At 38.8% G+C, this 15,714-nt stretch overlaps 4 protein-coding genes across 5 annotated transcripts; 2 read left to right on the forward strand and 2 right to left on the reverse strand.

The window, feature by feature from the left end:
* The first annotated feature begins 270 nt into the window (after positions 1-270).
* LOC106295038 (UDP-glycosyltransferase 71C5) lies at positions 271-2,018 on the forward strand. Its single transcript, XM_013730799.1, has one exon. It carries the CDS (start codon positions 459-461, stop codon positions 1,890-1,892), a length of 1,434 nt encoding a protein of 477 aa, XP_013586253.1. The 5' UTR covers positions 271-458; the 3' UTR covers positions 1,893-2,018.
* A 7-nt stretch (positions 2,019-2,025) lies between these two features.
* Positions 2,026-3,732, reverse strand: LOC106295039 (UDP-glycosyltransferase 71C3). The gene has a single exon (XM_013730800.1). It carries the CDS (start codon positions 3,605-3,607, stop codon positions 2,180-2,182), a length of 1,428 nt encoding a protein of 475 aa, XP_013586254.1. The 5' UTR covers positions 3,608-3,732; the 3' UTR covers positions 2,026-2,179.
* A 770-nt stretch (positions 3,733-4,502) lies between these two features.
* Positions 4,503-7,851, reverse strand: LOC106293654 (cell division control protein 6 homolog B). The gene is given in 20 exon segments (XM_013729323.1): positions 4,503-4,770; positions 4,908-4,997; positions 5,123-5,218; positions 5,309-5,371; positions 5,502-5,579; positions 5,680-5,761; positions 5,913-5,950; positions 6,062-6,112; positions 6,229-6,302; positions 6,376-6,437; positions 6,541-6,645; positions 6,730-6,753; positions 6,755-6,837; positions 6,908-6,964; positions 6,966-6,986; positions 7,073-7,084; positions 7,086-7,294; positions 7,378-7,462; positions 7,607-7,632; positions 7,635-7,851. Coding segments are annotated over 20 exon segments (1,455 nt in total). The 5' UTR covers positions 7,801-7,851; the 3' UTR covers positions 4,503-4,737.
* Positions 7,852-12,143: 4,292 nt separating this feature from the next.
* On the forward strand, positions 12,144-15,313 carry LOC106295304. 2 transcript variants are annotated; one of them, XM_013731164.1, is made up of 4 exons: positions 12,144-12,271; positions 12,492-13,390; positions 13,544-14,029; positions 14,905-15,313. In XM_013731164.1, the coding sequence occupies exons 2-4, from the start codon at positions 12,573-12,575 to the stop codon at positions 15,152-15,154; spliced, it is 1,554 nt and encodes a 517-aa protein (XP_013586618.1). In that variant the 5' UTR covers positions 12,144-12,271; positions 12,492-12,572; the 3' UTR covers positions 15,155-15,313. The 2 variants fall into 2 exon arrangements, with proteins under 2 accessions (XP_013586618.1, XP_013586617.1); XM_013731163.1 differs by lacking the exon at positions 12,144-12,271 and having other exon boundaries at positions 12,290-13,390.
* The last annotated feature ends 401 nt before the right edge of the window (positions 15,314-15,714 follow it).

Genomic DNA, 15,714 nt, shown 5'->3' on the forward strand with positions numbered 1-15,714 from the left:
GTACAAAAAACCATTCCATCTGTAAAAGAAACCTTCGTTTTTACTTTTTACCCAAAAAAAAAGAAGACGTTTCGTTCGCCAAAAAAGAAGAGAATAAAACTAGCTGTCTTCCATTTGAATCGTCTTTTTGGTTGTTTTGCTCATTTCTACTTTATCACATCTGATTCTATTACACAATATAGACACATCCATGAATGTCACAGAGAGAAGAGAATGACAATCTTGACAACTAGTAACTTACCAAACCGTAGTTTTGCTCAATTATTTTTGTCACTTTTGTATGCTCAACTGGACCCTAACTTGTTGGTCCAGAAAAAGAAGAAAATATATAATTTACTTTTTGTCTTCACCATCATCTACTACTATATTCCCTCACATGGAACGCCATTAATATTAGTAGAGCTCAAGAGAGACCTCTACCGTGTGTTCATTTTCTTCAAAAGGAAAGCCAAAAGAAGATGAGGAAATCGGAGCTAATCTTCATTCCACTGCCGGAGACTGGCCATCTTTTGTCGACAATCGAATTCGGAAAGCGTTTGCTAGATCTCGACCGTCGGATTTCAATGATCACGATCCTCTCCATGAAGCTCCCTTACGCTCCCCACGCAGACGCTTCCTTGACCTCCCTCACAGCCTCCGAGCCTGGTATACGACTCATCAGCCTCCCGGAGATCCAAGACCCGCCTCCCATCAAGCTCCTCGACACTTCCTCCGAGACTTACATCATCGACTTCGTCGCCAAAAACATACCATTTCTCAGGAAAACCATCCAAGACTTGGTCTCATCTTCGAAAGAAGACTCGGTTCATGTCGCCGGATTGATTCTTGACTTCTTCTGTGTCGACTTGATCGACGTCGGACGCGAGGTAAACCTTCCTTCGTATATCTTCATGACTTCCAACTTCGGTTTCTTGGGGTTCCTACAGTATCTACCGGAACGGCACCGTTTGGTTTCTTCGGAGGAGTTTGAAGAGAGCTCCGGCGATGAAGAGCTACCGATCCCGGCGTTCTTGAACCGTGTTCCGGCCAAGGTTCTGCCGCCTGGTGTGTTTGACAAACTCTCTTACGCAACTCTGGTCAAAATTGGCGAGCGGTTAACCCAGGCCAAGGGTATTTTGGTCAACTCGTTCTCAGAAGTGGAGCCGTATGCCACTGAACATTTTTCGCGTGGAGACTACCCGCGCACGTATCCTGTTGGGCCGGTTCTTAACTTAACGGGCCGTACAAATCCTGGTCTAGCTTCGGCCCAATACGAAGAAATGATGAAGTGGCTAGACGAGCAGCCAGACTCGTCGGTTCTGTTCCTGTGTTTTGGGAGCATGGGAGTGTTCAGTGCACCTCAGATCAAAGAGATTGCTCATGCCCTCGAGCTCATAGGGTGCAGGTTCATCTGGGCGGTTCGTACGAACATGGAGGGAGACGGCGATCCTCACGAGCCGCTTCCAGAAGGATTCGTGGATCGAACAATGGGCCGTGGACTCGTGTGTAGTTGGGCTCCACAAATAGATATCTTGGCCCATAAGGCAACCGGTGGATTCGTGTCTCACTGCGGGTGGAACTCTATACAGGAGAGTCTATGGTACGGCGTACCAATCGCCACATGGCCAATGTACGCTGAACAACAGCTGAACGCGTTCGAGATGGTGAAAGAGCTGGGCTTAGCCGTGGAGATAAGACTTGATTACGTGGCTGACGGTGACAGAGTGACGCTAGAGATCGTGTCAGCTGATGAAATAGCCACCGCCATCAGATCATTGATGGACGGTGGTAACCCTATCAGGAAGAAGGTTAGAGATATTATGTTAGCAGCGAGGAAAGCTGTTAGCACCGGTGGTTATTCGATGGTGGCCACCGGAGATTTTATCAAAAATATTCTTGGGGATCACGTTTGATTCATCCTCCATTGGAGCCAAACATGTCACACAAATTTCAATAAATAAACAATGCTATCAATGTACAAGTAAACCAAGTTGTTATGTAAACTTAAATAAGCAAACACTATTTGATTGTGATTGTGATTGTGATTGTGATTGTGTGACTGTGCTAAGCTCGTCTTTGTTTGGATATCACTGAAAGACCGTTGGTTTGCTTAATTTCAGTTTCAGAACTCATCGTCTGAAAACTTGAAAATAAATTATTAAGCCTGGCCCATCAAGTCGAGAAAGCTATTACAACAGAACTAAAAAGCCCGGCCCATCAACACGTCAATGAATCGCTTAACCGCAACAAACGAAGATCCACCGTCCTTGACAGCCAACCTCGCCGCTTCCGCCATCTCCTTCACTCTTTTCCTCGGCGTATCCTCACCGTCCATCAGAGACCTTACGGCTCCAGCTATCTCCTCAGCTTTCACTATCTCCCCATTCGCAGCAACGTAATCCATACGCAGCTCCACGGCCAATCCTAGCTCCTTCACCATCGTGAACGCGTTCAGCTGCTGCTCAGCGTACATCGGCCACGTGGCGATGGGAACTCCGAACCACAAGCTCTCCAGCACCGAGTTCCAACCGCAGTGAGACACAAACCCTCCGATGGCCTTATGAGCCAGCACTTCCACTTGCGGCGCCCAACCGCACACCAAACCTTTACCCTCCGTACGATCTCTAAACCCCTCAGGCAACAGGTCGTACGGACAAGCTTTCTCCATCGGATTCGTTCTAATAGACCAAAGAAACCTGTGGCCGGAGAGCTCTAGAGCTTTAGATATCTCCTTAATCTGCGATTCTCCGTGGATTCCGAAGCTTCCGAAGCAGAGGTACACAACTGAAGACTCCGGCTTCTCCTCTAGCCAGCTCAGGATCCTGTCCTTATCAGCTGGATCTAGATTAGGAGAAGGACGATCCTCTAAATTAAGAACCGGTCCGACCGGGTAAACCGGAGGATAGTTCTCATGCCTACGAGCAAAGTAATCAAAAGCGTTCTGCTCAAGACTTGTGAAGGAGTTTACCATTATGCCTTTGGCTTCATGTAACTTCGCTGCAATCTCGACCCAAGCCTCGTACGACTCTCTCACGAACTGCCCCGGCGGCATGACCTTCGTAGGCACGGGGCAGAGGTAACCGGGAATGGAGTGTTCAACCTCGCCGGAGCCCAGGTCAAGCTCGGAGGGCGTTCGGCTGTGTCTCTCAGGGAGATACTTCATCATACCCAAGAAACCAGCGTTACACGTGAGGAAAATGTAAGAAGGAAGGTTGAACTCGTTTCCGACATCGATCAACGGGACACAGAAGAAATCTAGAACCAAACCGGCGATGCCGACCGAACCGGTTCCGTTACGAGGAGAAACCAGAGCTGAGAGAGCCTCTCTGACGAGAGGAACCGTTTTCTTGGTGAAGTCGAGAAGGTAAGCCTCGGAGGCTTTGAAGAAGAGTTCCAATGGCGGAGGGTTTTGGATCTCAGGCAAGGGCAAGAGGCGGATTCGAGGCTCCGAAGCGAGAAGAGATTTAGCCGAGTTTTTGGATTGAGGAACGAAAGGTAGTGTCCAGTGGAGGATGGTGATGGTGTGAATGCGGGTATCACGTTTGATGAGAGACTTGGCGAATTCGATTGAGACAAGAAGATGGCCAGCGCCAGGAGAAGGTACGAAGATGATATCTTGCTTCTCCATTTTTTTTTTCTTCTCTCTGTGTTTTTTTTTTTTGGTTTGTGATCTCTAGATCATGAAAAGTACATATATGTTTAAATAAGGAACTATGATTAACTGTTATTAAAGGCTTGCAGCAGCCTTGCACGTTACGCACGATGCTCCATAATCAGTAATCATTATACACTTACCCATCATTGTTCACAGTCACAGATTTACTTTATAGTTACCATTTACGAATTTATAGTCATGACTTTAGTGATATCTGAAAACATAATACTATATATGTAGATTATTCAAATCAGTGTTAGCAGAGAAATCATATCTATTAATGGAAGAATATATCTGATATAGAGAATAGTATGATTAAATAAGGAAATGAAAAAGAAGAAGCTACATTATGAGATATTAACAAATTTACAGTGATCATTTAAAAATAATAGAAGTTTAAATAATTGTATTAAATATTGACATTATTTAGTTTAAAAACTACCCTTTTTTTGGGTCAAATTTAAAAACTCACTTAAAATACTCAATTACGGGGACGGTATGAATGTTTTAATATTGATCATGGTTGTCATTTGTCAGAGAGAATAACAATACTAAATGAAAACTTGGCAGCAATTGCACAAGGAGACAAAACCAAAAGAGATACGTCCCCACCTCTTGAGGGAAAAAGCTAACCACTCTCACCGTGGAAAAGCTACTAGACCCACTGCAACTCAACAACTCATTTTTGGAGTTTCCTCATTGTTCCCACACACCCAGACGATAACGTTAAGTAAATTTATTAAGAGACCCTACAAACTGCTTAATGTAGGCTAGTGAGACATTAGTTCACTAACCATAACAACTTAATTAAATGGGCATATAATTGGTACAAGTTAAATCCTTGAATAATATATGTACCTGCCTTAGTTAATCGTTCTCTGCCACAGTGAGAGGAGAGGAAGTGGACACCAAGTGTACATTTTACACCTAGAAAAATGTCCTAGTCCAGACAATAATATAGCAACATGATTGCCCTAATACACTCCCATCCACGGCTATACAATTTGCAAGTGTAAGCAAATACATTGTAATATCCTGTCCATGTTCACAGCTTAGCCGGCTATTCTTTGTACAAGATGTTTTCCATTGTACGTATGTTCTTCTCACAGAAGACAGTTCCTAAAAAATCGTATTCCCTGTTGATTTTATATATAAAAGGAAGTGTTTATTAGAGACTCGGTCAATAATTGTATTTCGAAAGAAGTATGTAATCATCATATCATCATCATCAGGTGTCATGGATTGGCAACAACAACAACAAAAGGCTGTTTACCTGTAGAGCAAATGTAATGTCCGATTCGTCTACTCTCAGACTAACTCTCTTTAGCTTGTGTCCACGTGCTTGACCGAATTTTAGAATCCCCTGAAGCGAAAACAAAACCCCCAATTTTTTAACCAGGAAATGATTTTTTTCGTGCTTTGGCAAAACACAAATGCAGTATACACAAGCTTTTTACCAACATACAATGTTTAAGAGATAGTAGTTACCTGATCATTTAGCACCGTACACATGTTAGTGAACTCTGTAATTCCAGCTGGAGAGATCACCCGAGACTTACAGATTTCTAGATATAATTTATTAAGCTGCATTGTAAGAGGGAGATTCACTAACTATCATTGGTTGTACTCGTGAAGTTATGTGTTTTGTGTTTCGCTGGAAAAAAGAGTTTTTACCTCTCCAATGGTTGCATCCTTTTTACTCCCTCGAAAAGCCTTTGCAGCAGAACATATTATGATCTGTGAAGTGCATCAAGAAAAGCATGTGCTGATTCCGGTTAGATTCTTGGAATCACTCTTGCGTAATAATAAACGTTGTAAGACATCGCTGTGACTCTGAAAATGACTGTGTGGTATGGATGTAACTTACTTGTTGGTGTTGAGGAAGAGTCTGAATAGTGTCAACTACAGGAGACTTAAACGTCTTAGATATATTATCCATCCTCACCTGTAACATTGAGTACAACAAGGGCTATGCAATAAGTTCATGGCCTATAAGAATCCTTAATTTTTATACCATATCATCAGTGTGTAACCCAAATACTAACCACTGGATTATCTGGAGTTGGACCTTGTGATTCTGGGCCAGGTGATCCTCTTATGTCTATTTCTATGATTTCTATAGCACTTCTGAAAATTTGAATCAAATAAGAATGTAAATTTCTGTTCACAATCTTGAAGGTGGGAGTATAACCTTTTATAGTGTATACGAAAATATAATACCAAGCGGTGTATACAAAAAAGAACGAATTCTGTGAAAATATGAAAATATTGTATTCACCTGCAGACAGATAAAGCCTTTCGCATGTCACCAACTTTCTGGCACAATGCATATAAAGGTGGACATATAAAATAATGGTTTAGATGAAAACTAAGTTGGCTCAGGATTGAGATCAAAGATCAGGCGACCAGCAAGGATCGGATTCTTACTCTTGCACAGAGCTCCAAGGCGTTTGATTGAAATGCAACATATGGAAGAACCTGCTAGAACAAAGCTTGAAAATTAATGAGACATACATAGAAACGCCATGGCTCCAAGGCTACCTGGTTTCACCGTCTCAAACAAGACATCTTATCATACGGTTGGAAGGAATTGCCATTAGCCTTTCCTGTAGTATCCTAAGGATCTGATCTTTAGAATAAGCACGAAAAGTTATAACCATAGGTTTGCCTGCCACGAAACAAAAGAAACAGCAGTTCAAGAGTAGATTCAACTCTTACTTTCAAAGTTGATACTTTCTCACAATTAAGGGACTTCAACTTCGGAAGGAAACGATCTGCAAGGTCTATTGCATTAGCTACACCTGAAAAAAAAAAACACAGAGTAACTTACAAGTGCACATGAAAAGAGGAGGTGGAATACATATCAGAACTAAATCATAGCAACAAACCTCTAAAATACAGTTCCAATTAGTATACACCTTGAAAATGGCAAAGTTGTAAGCATAAAAAGATCATGCAGGACTCCTCTGTCTTTTGTGATCAAGAAATCCATCTCATCTGCAATTATTAACCTGAAAAAATAACTTGAATAATGATCACACTAGTTAAATCGTCACAGGTAACTGATACACAACAAAAGGATAAGAAAATTGTACATCATTCTTGAGCTGGACTCTTGCTTTTTGAGAAAACAAACTCTGAAGATGATGTAGAGGTGAAGAGTAGCAATCATCTTTCTTCAACGGCTCTGCTATTTCAAGTACCTGGAAACAGACGCAAGCATCAGATATATCCAACTTGAAATCAAGAATTTTGAGGTTTGTAGTCATGTACCTTGCTGAATATATCTGTTGTCTTTGTCAGTGAAGTGCAGTTCACAGACAATATGTCCGTCCACAGGTGGCAAACCGGCCTGATCGAATTCATTCAATCTTTCAGTCTTTTAAACATTTACAAACAAAATTTTAAGTTAAATGTTATAAACTACAAAACTGCTACCTGCTTTGACCAAATCACCAACTCGTTGTACTACTTTCTCCATGGAGAGTGATTTTCCAGTCCCAGGACAACCGCAAATGTACAAACTCCCAGCCTTCTGCTGATCTAAACAACCTTTCACAAACTCGAAAACACGCCTTTGCTCATCCTCACGGCAAACAATCGTCGACGGTGCTTTCGATACATGCAATGCCTCCTTCACAGCTCTCATTTGCTCCTCGTCTATATACACCCATCGAACATGATTAACATAAGACCTTAGAAAAAAAAAAAGACTATTGAAGAATCTAACGGTTCGTGTTGACCTCTAGTGTTCCAGTTAGATTCAGAGCCTAAACAATCTGATAAGTTCTCCACTGCCAAGTTTTCGTTCGAGTATTGCTTAACTTCCTGTAAAAAAAATATAAATTCAATGACGATTGATATTCGTTCGATTCCATATAAAAAAAACTCAATCCAGCAGTTACGAACACATTCATCAGGAAAAAAAATATGATATGATGCAGCCGAGTGATTTTAATCAAACAGTTTTACCGTCTCTGGCGTTCTGAGATTGGAATACGAGATTTCAGTTTCTTCGGGGTAGAGATTGTATCCTCAGACAGTAGATTGGCTTCCTCCGATCTCAGCTTTCTCTTCTGAGGAGTCTCGATGCTCTCCGATTTCTCCGATCCGGCGGCTACGATGTGATTGTAAGAAGACGAACCCGGCCCAGCGATGGTAGGCATCGTTAGGATTAAAAAAAAAAAGGCGAGTTCGAAGCGAAATTGGCAAGAGGAATATGGTTTGGATCCAATCGTATTACGAATCATTCTTTTGGATGTGTGATTAATTTATTTATTTTTTTAGTAGAGGAAAAAACGTTAACCGCTAACATTTTCGCATCCCGCGCTCTTGTTCTCATGCCGTTTTTGAAATTCTCCCAGCTTCGAGGCATTTTTTTATTTGGGCCCATATTCGGCCCAGTCGTTTAATCAAATATAGCATATATGGCCCATTATAACTAACGTCAAGTTTTATGGGCTCATGAAAATCAGCCACTAGCTAAGACACCACCGCCTTGGTTAATATTCTTTTTCATAAATAATTGATTGATCTTCTTTTCCATTTTGGCTTCTTGGCTATATTCGATTTTTTTTGTGTCCAGATTCAAACCATGATGGATGGTTCTGAATCTGAAATGGCTAACTAATTAGTACATAGTTCAGTAACTTACGTATACAACATGATGATAAGTTCTGCTTTTGTGTGTATACACACAAAAATAAGATCATATACTACACACACCTCTATGCACCATTTACCTAAACAAAGCCTTGCTTCTTCTAACTAAAACTCTTCCACCACTACCCAAATATACTTTAGTTGGCAATTTGACATCCAACATGTGTATTCGCATATATCTCTTAGTTACTCTAACATTCCCAATAATAGTCTTTCGTGCTGATGATCTTCAATAAAATGCACCAAACATGTCTATTACTTGGTTTTAACATATTACCACACATAAACAAAACGTGATCAACTATATTTAATTAGCTGTTTTCCTGACCAGCTGATATATAGTGCTGGGAATCAGACAAAGAATCAAAGTGGTCTAAGATATTTTATTTTATTTCTATATATCTCCTTCAAAAACTTTTTTTGGGAAGAAAAACGTCCAAGGTATCGCTGATATTATATTATCGTATATGTACCAAAAACAAGAATAGCTTTAAATGAAAATCACTTAAAATATCTTATTTGTCAAAAAAAAAACGAAAAAAAATTATAGCTTGAAAGAAGATAAGAGAAATGAGATTGGCATTTGCCGTGTCGTCGCTCCTTCAGCCAGTCTCACTCTAGCTCTCCCTTTCGACGAGTTATTATCATTTGGCCATAGCATTGTATCAAGAGCCAATACGTAAACTTATATTCGTTTTCCACTATTAGAAACAACTAAACAACGATTTGTAACGCACGTACTATCACAGGGTCGTGTGATGTAGATCATTTGCACATTTCTAATTGGTTGATTGATTCTCAGCGAAGAGAAGTATCGAGACCTTAAGTATCAAAAAAGTATCAAGACCATACCCATCACATTGTTGCGACATTAAGTGCAATCAATGAACAATTCTTTGACTATCACATGGCTCATTCTATCTTTTTCTATTTGTTTTACTTACCTTACAATTTGGACATGTAGCGTTTGAATCTTGCAGTTGTCTCACAACTCTATTGTTAATTGTTGAATTGCCCATAAAGCTATTAATTTCACTTAATAAATAAATGGGAAACTTTTGTGTGTTGGACGCATAGACTTTCTTACGTGTTGGATCTGCAAATGTAAACCAAAAGAAGGACAGAGGAATTCTGAAAGGAAAATAAAATAAATTATATAGGAGTACATATGTACATTTAATCATATTTAATAAGCTAAAGGGAGTCATATAAATAAACATGATTCGATAGAAGCACATCGATAAGGACATATAAGCTAATTAAATATACAGATATTGGAGATGAGTCCAATAAAAACACAATAAGTATCAACCGTTAATATATAAGATATCAGCAGTCGACGCACCGTCAATTCTTCTTGAGCATCTTCACTCTCTTTGGGCGTTTGCTTTCTCTAACGACGTCAACTTCCGTCAACTTGGTGCTTAGCGTCTACCTAGCACCACTCTCCGGTCACTTCTCTTTGATTCTCCACCGTCGCTTCCTTACCCGCTCCCTTTAATTGCTACGTCCCAACAAAAACTATTTTGTTTTAATATCAAAGGTTCTTACGTATTTAACCTTTGTAACTTAACCAAGTTGCTTTGGTCTAGTGGTATATGAGCTTCAGCTGGAGTGCCTGCCACTGAGTTCGAATATTGGCTACTGTAGAAATTTACATATGGGCTGTAACACCCGAGACCGAAGACCGTTACACGGTGAGCCACATAGTGACGCTCTGGCAGCGTTCATGCTCACTTCGGTCTCTAAGACCATCTCGATGGGGTCGGGATAGCAAAAAAAAAAAAAAAACCTTTGTAACTCTGTCATTTATTCTTAATCTAATCATTTAGTTTTGCATGCATGCACGTATCGAATGTACACTAGTTGTTTCCTTATACCATATGGATAATTTTGTTCTGCAAGATGCGAAGATCGTAGATTAAAAATACATCATAATTCTTACATCGATCGACAGATTTTTCTTAAATGTTTGTCCTGTCACTATTTGATATATATATATATATATATACTGTATATAGTATTTATATAATCAGATTTAAGCATTTAAGATTTTTGTATGAAAATTCACCAAGATGGTAAACGATAGTTTTATTTCAGAATTTGCTACATATAACAAGAAATTAAGAAGAAAAAACACTCCATATATTGGAAAATCACTAAAAATGTTTTTTGTCCTACAATCCGCCAAGACAAGAGGTTGATTGTTTGTAGTTTTTGTTTTAGTTTTTGGTTTTTGCTTTTGTAAAAACCATTTTTTATCCAATCAAGTTTTAGCTTTTAGTTTTTGTTTTTGTAAAAACCATTTCACTTGCCAATCAAGTTTTTTTAATAAATAGATTCCCTAAAATTTAGGGAAACTAGTTTTTCAAAATTTCAACCAATTTGTGAAGAAAATCCAAAAACCAATTTTTGTGGGTTTTCAATATAAAAAACGAATTTTGTTTCTTTGTATAAAATACTATATTTTAATTAATTAATAATTAAGTAAATAATATTTTCATAAAGATAAAATTCCCATACAATTTTTTTTATCATTTAACATTAATGTAAAATAATTTATGTGTTCCATATATGTAAATAAATATAAATAATTTTAGTATTAGTTGTAACCAATTAATTATTAATATCTATAAATAAATTATTGAATAATTTTATTATACATACTAAACTACAACTAAAAACTATAAAATTTAAAATATTTTATTAATAAAATATATTATATTAATTTTAAAAATAGCCATTCAAGTTTTAAAAAAAATGAAAAATATTTCATGTAATAAAATTTATAAATAGTTTCAAAATCTTAAAATATTTAATTTTATAATTTATAGATATTTTATTAATTATATTTAAGTATAACACTTAAAAACATAATAATTTAAAACATGGTAATTTTTTTATTTTAAATAACAGCCACTATATTTTAATAAATTTTAATGGTAATTTTTTTAAAATTATTATTTTAAAACAATGTATTGCTTATTTTATAAAAAAAACTAAGAATACAGCAAAACCAAAATCTAAAATCAAAATCTAAAAACCAAAAACTAAAACCATAAACTAATTGAAACAATCATCACCTTAACTGACCTAACTATGCAGTATAATACTTTTACTTTGCTTAGCATTGTAGTGATGATAACTTATTCTGGTGTGAATTACCACATGACTAAAGCCTATATTATTGCCATTCTTCAAGGATAATATTTGACTTTCGGCTTGTTTAAATGTCCCGTTCAATGCATTACATGAGTTGAGTTCTTACTTCAATCTTAGAAGATAGATCTATTTGCAATGTACTGTCAAATATAGCACCATCTTGTTATTCTTATACTAAAGGCAATCCAATTGACATGTTTAAGAACTCTGGTATTCGGCACTTGTGAATTTATAAATTAAAAAGGTGCCAACGTTAAACATGGATTGGAAACACGATTTTAGACGCAATAAACTTTCCTTAAAACAATAAATAAAAAGTCGTTACCATATGACATGGACACGAGGACCCCACTACTTTCGCCTACCTTATTGCCAGGCTGTTATTTTCGCACTCCTAAATATTTTATTTTCAAAAATATGTCACTGTAATTACACGTGTAACTTTATATGTCGTCTAATGTAAATCACGTTCCATTTTTCATATTTGTCAGAAAAAGAGCAGAACCGCACGATTAAGTGGCGAGTCTACAACCGTCAGATCTAAAGAAAACTCCCCGGTTTCCGCTCACTTATTACTCTGTAACGACTGCCACGTCACTATTGTTACCGGTCTCTCCGGTACTCCCTCTATTGACTATTCTACGTTAACTCTTTTTCACATGCGAGATTTTTTTTTTCATAACGTTGATAAATCTTCTTTTGCGTTTGTATATAATAAGACCAAAGCTCCTTCTTAAGTGAAGCGTCTGTCTCCTCGTGTTCCATTTCAGGATTATCCCGATAAAGTTTGTTTCTTCTTCTTTCATTCGTAGAGTGAGTTTCTTCTCCCTTCCTATCTCTCTCTCTCTCTCTTTCTAATTAGCAGCACACAAAGTTTATATATTTGTATGAAATCGAAGTTTCATTGATTCTTGAGCTGTTTCGATATTTTCTTAGATCCGTTTCTCATGGGGATTGTAATGATTCATTCTCGTGAGAGTGCATGTATTTAAGAACCGTTATTTACTGTATTATTCATCTTTTGAATTTGCAGGAAAAGCGTGAGGAAGAAGAAACTAGCCTCCACACCTTTCTTCTGCTCTGTTTTTATTTTTATTTTCTTGCTAAAACAACAATGGGCGTGAAAGTAGCAACGACCTCAACCTTCCATCACTTGGTGTCTCAAACCCTAGTTTCCTCCGCCGTTTCTTCTCCTTCAAAACGACGTAGCTTCGGACACGAGGGACGGTCTCTCTCCTGCCGCTCCCTCATGCAGAGCCCTCCTCCTTCTTCACCTCTCTTCGGCTCTCTCCGCCACTCCAAGTCGTCATGCGAGCTCTTGAAATCATCGACACCGACCAAAACTCAGCTCATTCGAAGAGCTTTCACCGGAAGCGTCGACCCTTTCTCCGAGGAAGAGTTCTCCAAAAAGATGCAAGAGCTGTCTCTCAAGTTCCAATCCCCCAACGAAGAGGAAAACAGTTTCGGTCTAGACAGATCATCCACTTCGGTGGAACCCCCGTGGCCCGAGATGGTGCAAATGTCTTCCATCGAGAGGAAAGCGAACAGCGTCGACCTCCCCATCTCGCTCCGCATCATAAAGAGAAAGCTACGGATGGAGGAAGGAGTTGTTATGAAACAAGTCGGTGAATCAGCTGTTAAAAGAGCCTTCTCGTCCATGGTGTTTATGATTCGCGAGCTGCAAAGCTTCACGCTGCACATGAGAGAGCTTCTCCTCTTCGAAGACCTCCAAGGGATCCTCCTCCGCGTCAGAAAAGAGATGCATGCCTCGTTCGTGTGGCTGTTCCAGCAAGTCTTCTCCGCGACTCCGACCTTGATGGTCTCTGTGATGATACTCCTCGCGAACTTCACTGTTTACTCTATAGGAAGCAGCAACTCCGCTTTAGCCGCCGCCGCCACCACGCCTCCGACGGCCACCACCGTCTCTTTCAGGTTTGTCTTTTTTTTCTTTTTTTTTTTGAACTAGCATGAGGTGCTGGCCAAAGTATCATTTAATATTAGTTTCGTTTCAATGGTCACTAGGGATCTCTGACACAATAGCCTAGATCATTTTCAGTTGAGCTCATGATCTCTGGTCTCTTTCAGGTTCGACCAGATGGAGATAAGTAAGTCACATGAGAAGTTCGACTCCTCGGCGATTAAGACATTTTCTGTTTCTTCTCCCAACGGGAAGACATCTTTTGTCGGCGGAGGAGGAAGCGGGGGGAACAACGTCCCTCCCGTGCAGAGCGGGACAGACGGAGATGGCTCTGATCAGTTCAGAACACCATCTCAGTTCTCATCATCGTCTCTAGGCGCAACTGCGGATTCAGAGGTCTCTGTGTCGGGACAGGAAGAAAGTAGACTGTGGAACTCGATCATGGAGGAGTCTGAGAAGATGGAAAAGTTGGATCACGACACGATGAAGCAGATGGTTGCTCCCGTGGAGGCACGAGTAGAAGCGGAACAGTCGATGGATTACTTCAAGACGGAGCTTCTCTACCAAACGGGTCTGTCTCAGCAGCCTGATAACGTTCTCCTTCTTGCTAATTACGCTCAGTTTCTTTACCTAATCATACATGATTACGACAGGTAATTAACATCTGACCATCGTATTATAATGATCTTGCTATGTAAAGTATATTATCTTTGATTTTGTTTAGATCATGTGATTAGATAGCTTAGATTTGGTTTAGGACTTAAGTTAGATATTTAAAGTCAGAAGTGATAGATTAATTAAGTGATTGCCATAATCGTCACCATAAGAACCAATCGGATAGGCTTAACAATGAGTGAACCAGTTCCTACATCTCCATTTTCAGAATAAATTAGAGAATAAAATAAAAATGATGCAATCTTGTTTTCTTTCCCAAAGGTTTTTGTATTTTAGCTTTGAGTCTTTTTGGGTTTGGATTCCCAACAAATAAATTAAAAAGCTTGGTTGATAGTGGAGTATGTGGTGGATTACTTCTCCCAAAACCAAAATACTAAAACTTAAAACCACAAAGGTTTTGTTACAAGTTTTGCCCTCACATGTTGCTTTTCATATCTCTGTTACATTTCTCATTCATCCACTATAAAGGAGCCCATGTTTTTGCATTTGGTTTTTAAAGCAAATAGTATTATTAGGTAAAATAATTCGCTAAAATGTCAATTTGCTTGCGAATAGGTCAAATACTATTTAAAACATTTAGATATTTTGGTGATAGGGTCTCCAGACAGTGGTTTGACATTTTAGACATGACTATAATTCAATGTAGGTTCCATTTTAGACAATTTTCATTTGATGTATCTGTCCACATTTAACCAGAACCCCAATTCACATACGTTTTCACTTACCCTTTTGGCCATATTCAACTTCATATCTTATCTACAATGAACAAAACCACAAATTGTGTTGGATATTTGTCTCGTTCTATCTAACGTGGCTTCTTCTTCTACTTCTCTTTTTTCTTATCTGTAATCAGAGCGGAGAAGTATTTCAAGAGAGCGGCAAAAGCAGAGCCAGCGGACGCGGAGGCGCTGAGTAAATACGCGACCTTCTTGTGGAAGGCAAGGAACGATATATGGAGAGCAGAGGAAACGTTCTTGGAAGCAATCTCTGCTGATCCAACGAACTCATTTTACTCTGCCAACTACGCACATTTCCTTTGGAACACCGGTGGTGACGAGACGTGTTTCCCTCTCGACGCTCCACCACAACAGAACACAACCTAAAAAAAAGAAGAAAAAGAGTGATAACAATTGTCCAAGTGTACAGCGTGTTTCTTTTTAATACAATTCATGTCATGTGGCAACTTTTTGTTCTGTAAAACAAACAAGACTTTTGTTTATATATATACGCACATATTTCAAAAGTTTGAAATATTTTTTTTTTGAAAGATGTACTTGGACTATTCCATGGTGTCACGGACTTGTTCTTTTACGTGAACAAACCATGCGTCTGTCAGTTTCTCATCTACTTTTACACACAGTCCAGAAAGACCGATTAATTTCTCGTTGAAAGTTTATAATCTGTGTCCCTGTACTTTGACAATGATATTCTCATAAATGTATGCTAGTATAGTAATAACTATAATAATCTTTGCTAATTGTTGATTGGAAAGTTATCAAATGCGTTAAAAGCAACAAAAAAGGTTGGAGTCAGGAAAGCATGTGTAGATTTTGTAAGAACCCAAAAACCCTTTCTCGATCCAACGTTTCATTAGATCTCTCTACAACACATTGGATCATGAGAGAAAACCCCAAAAACTGTAATGTGAACCCCCCCCCCCCCC

This window comes from Brassica oleracea, chromosome C5 (assembly GCF_000695525.1).
Source record: "Brassica oleracea var. oleracea cultivar TO1000 chromosome C5, BOL, whole genome shotgun sequence".
In the NCBI taxonomy this organism is placed as follows: domain Eukaryota; kingdom Viridiplantae; phylum Streptophyta; class Magnoliopsida; order Brassicales; family Brassicaceae; genus Brassica; species Brassica oleracea.

What these genes read in the sequence shown, in the direction of transcription:
- LOC106295038 (XM_013730799.1), top strand. Translation starts at nt 459, where the DNA reads ATGAGGAAATCGGAGCTAATCTTCATTCCACTGCCGGAGACTGGCCAT.
- LOC106295039 (XM_013730800.1), bottom strand. Translation starts at nt 3,607, where the DNA reads ATGGAGAAGCAAGATATCATCTTCGTACCTTCTCCTGGCGCTGGCCAT.
- LOC106295304 (XM_013731163.1), top strand. Translation starts at nt 12,441, where the DNA reads ATGTATTTAAGAACCGTTATTTACTGTATTATTCATCTTTTGAATTTG. An exon ending in GCCACCACCGTCTCTTTCAG is followed by an intron (nt 13,391 to 13,543) that starts GTTTGTCTTTTT and finishes GGTCTCTTTCAG; the next exon opens with GTTCGACCAGATGGAGATAA. An exon ending in ATCATACATGATTACGACAG is followed by an intron (nt 14,030 to 14,904) that starts GTAATTAACATC and finishes ATCTGTAATCAG; the next exon opens with AGCGGAGAAGTATTTCAAGA.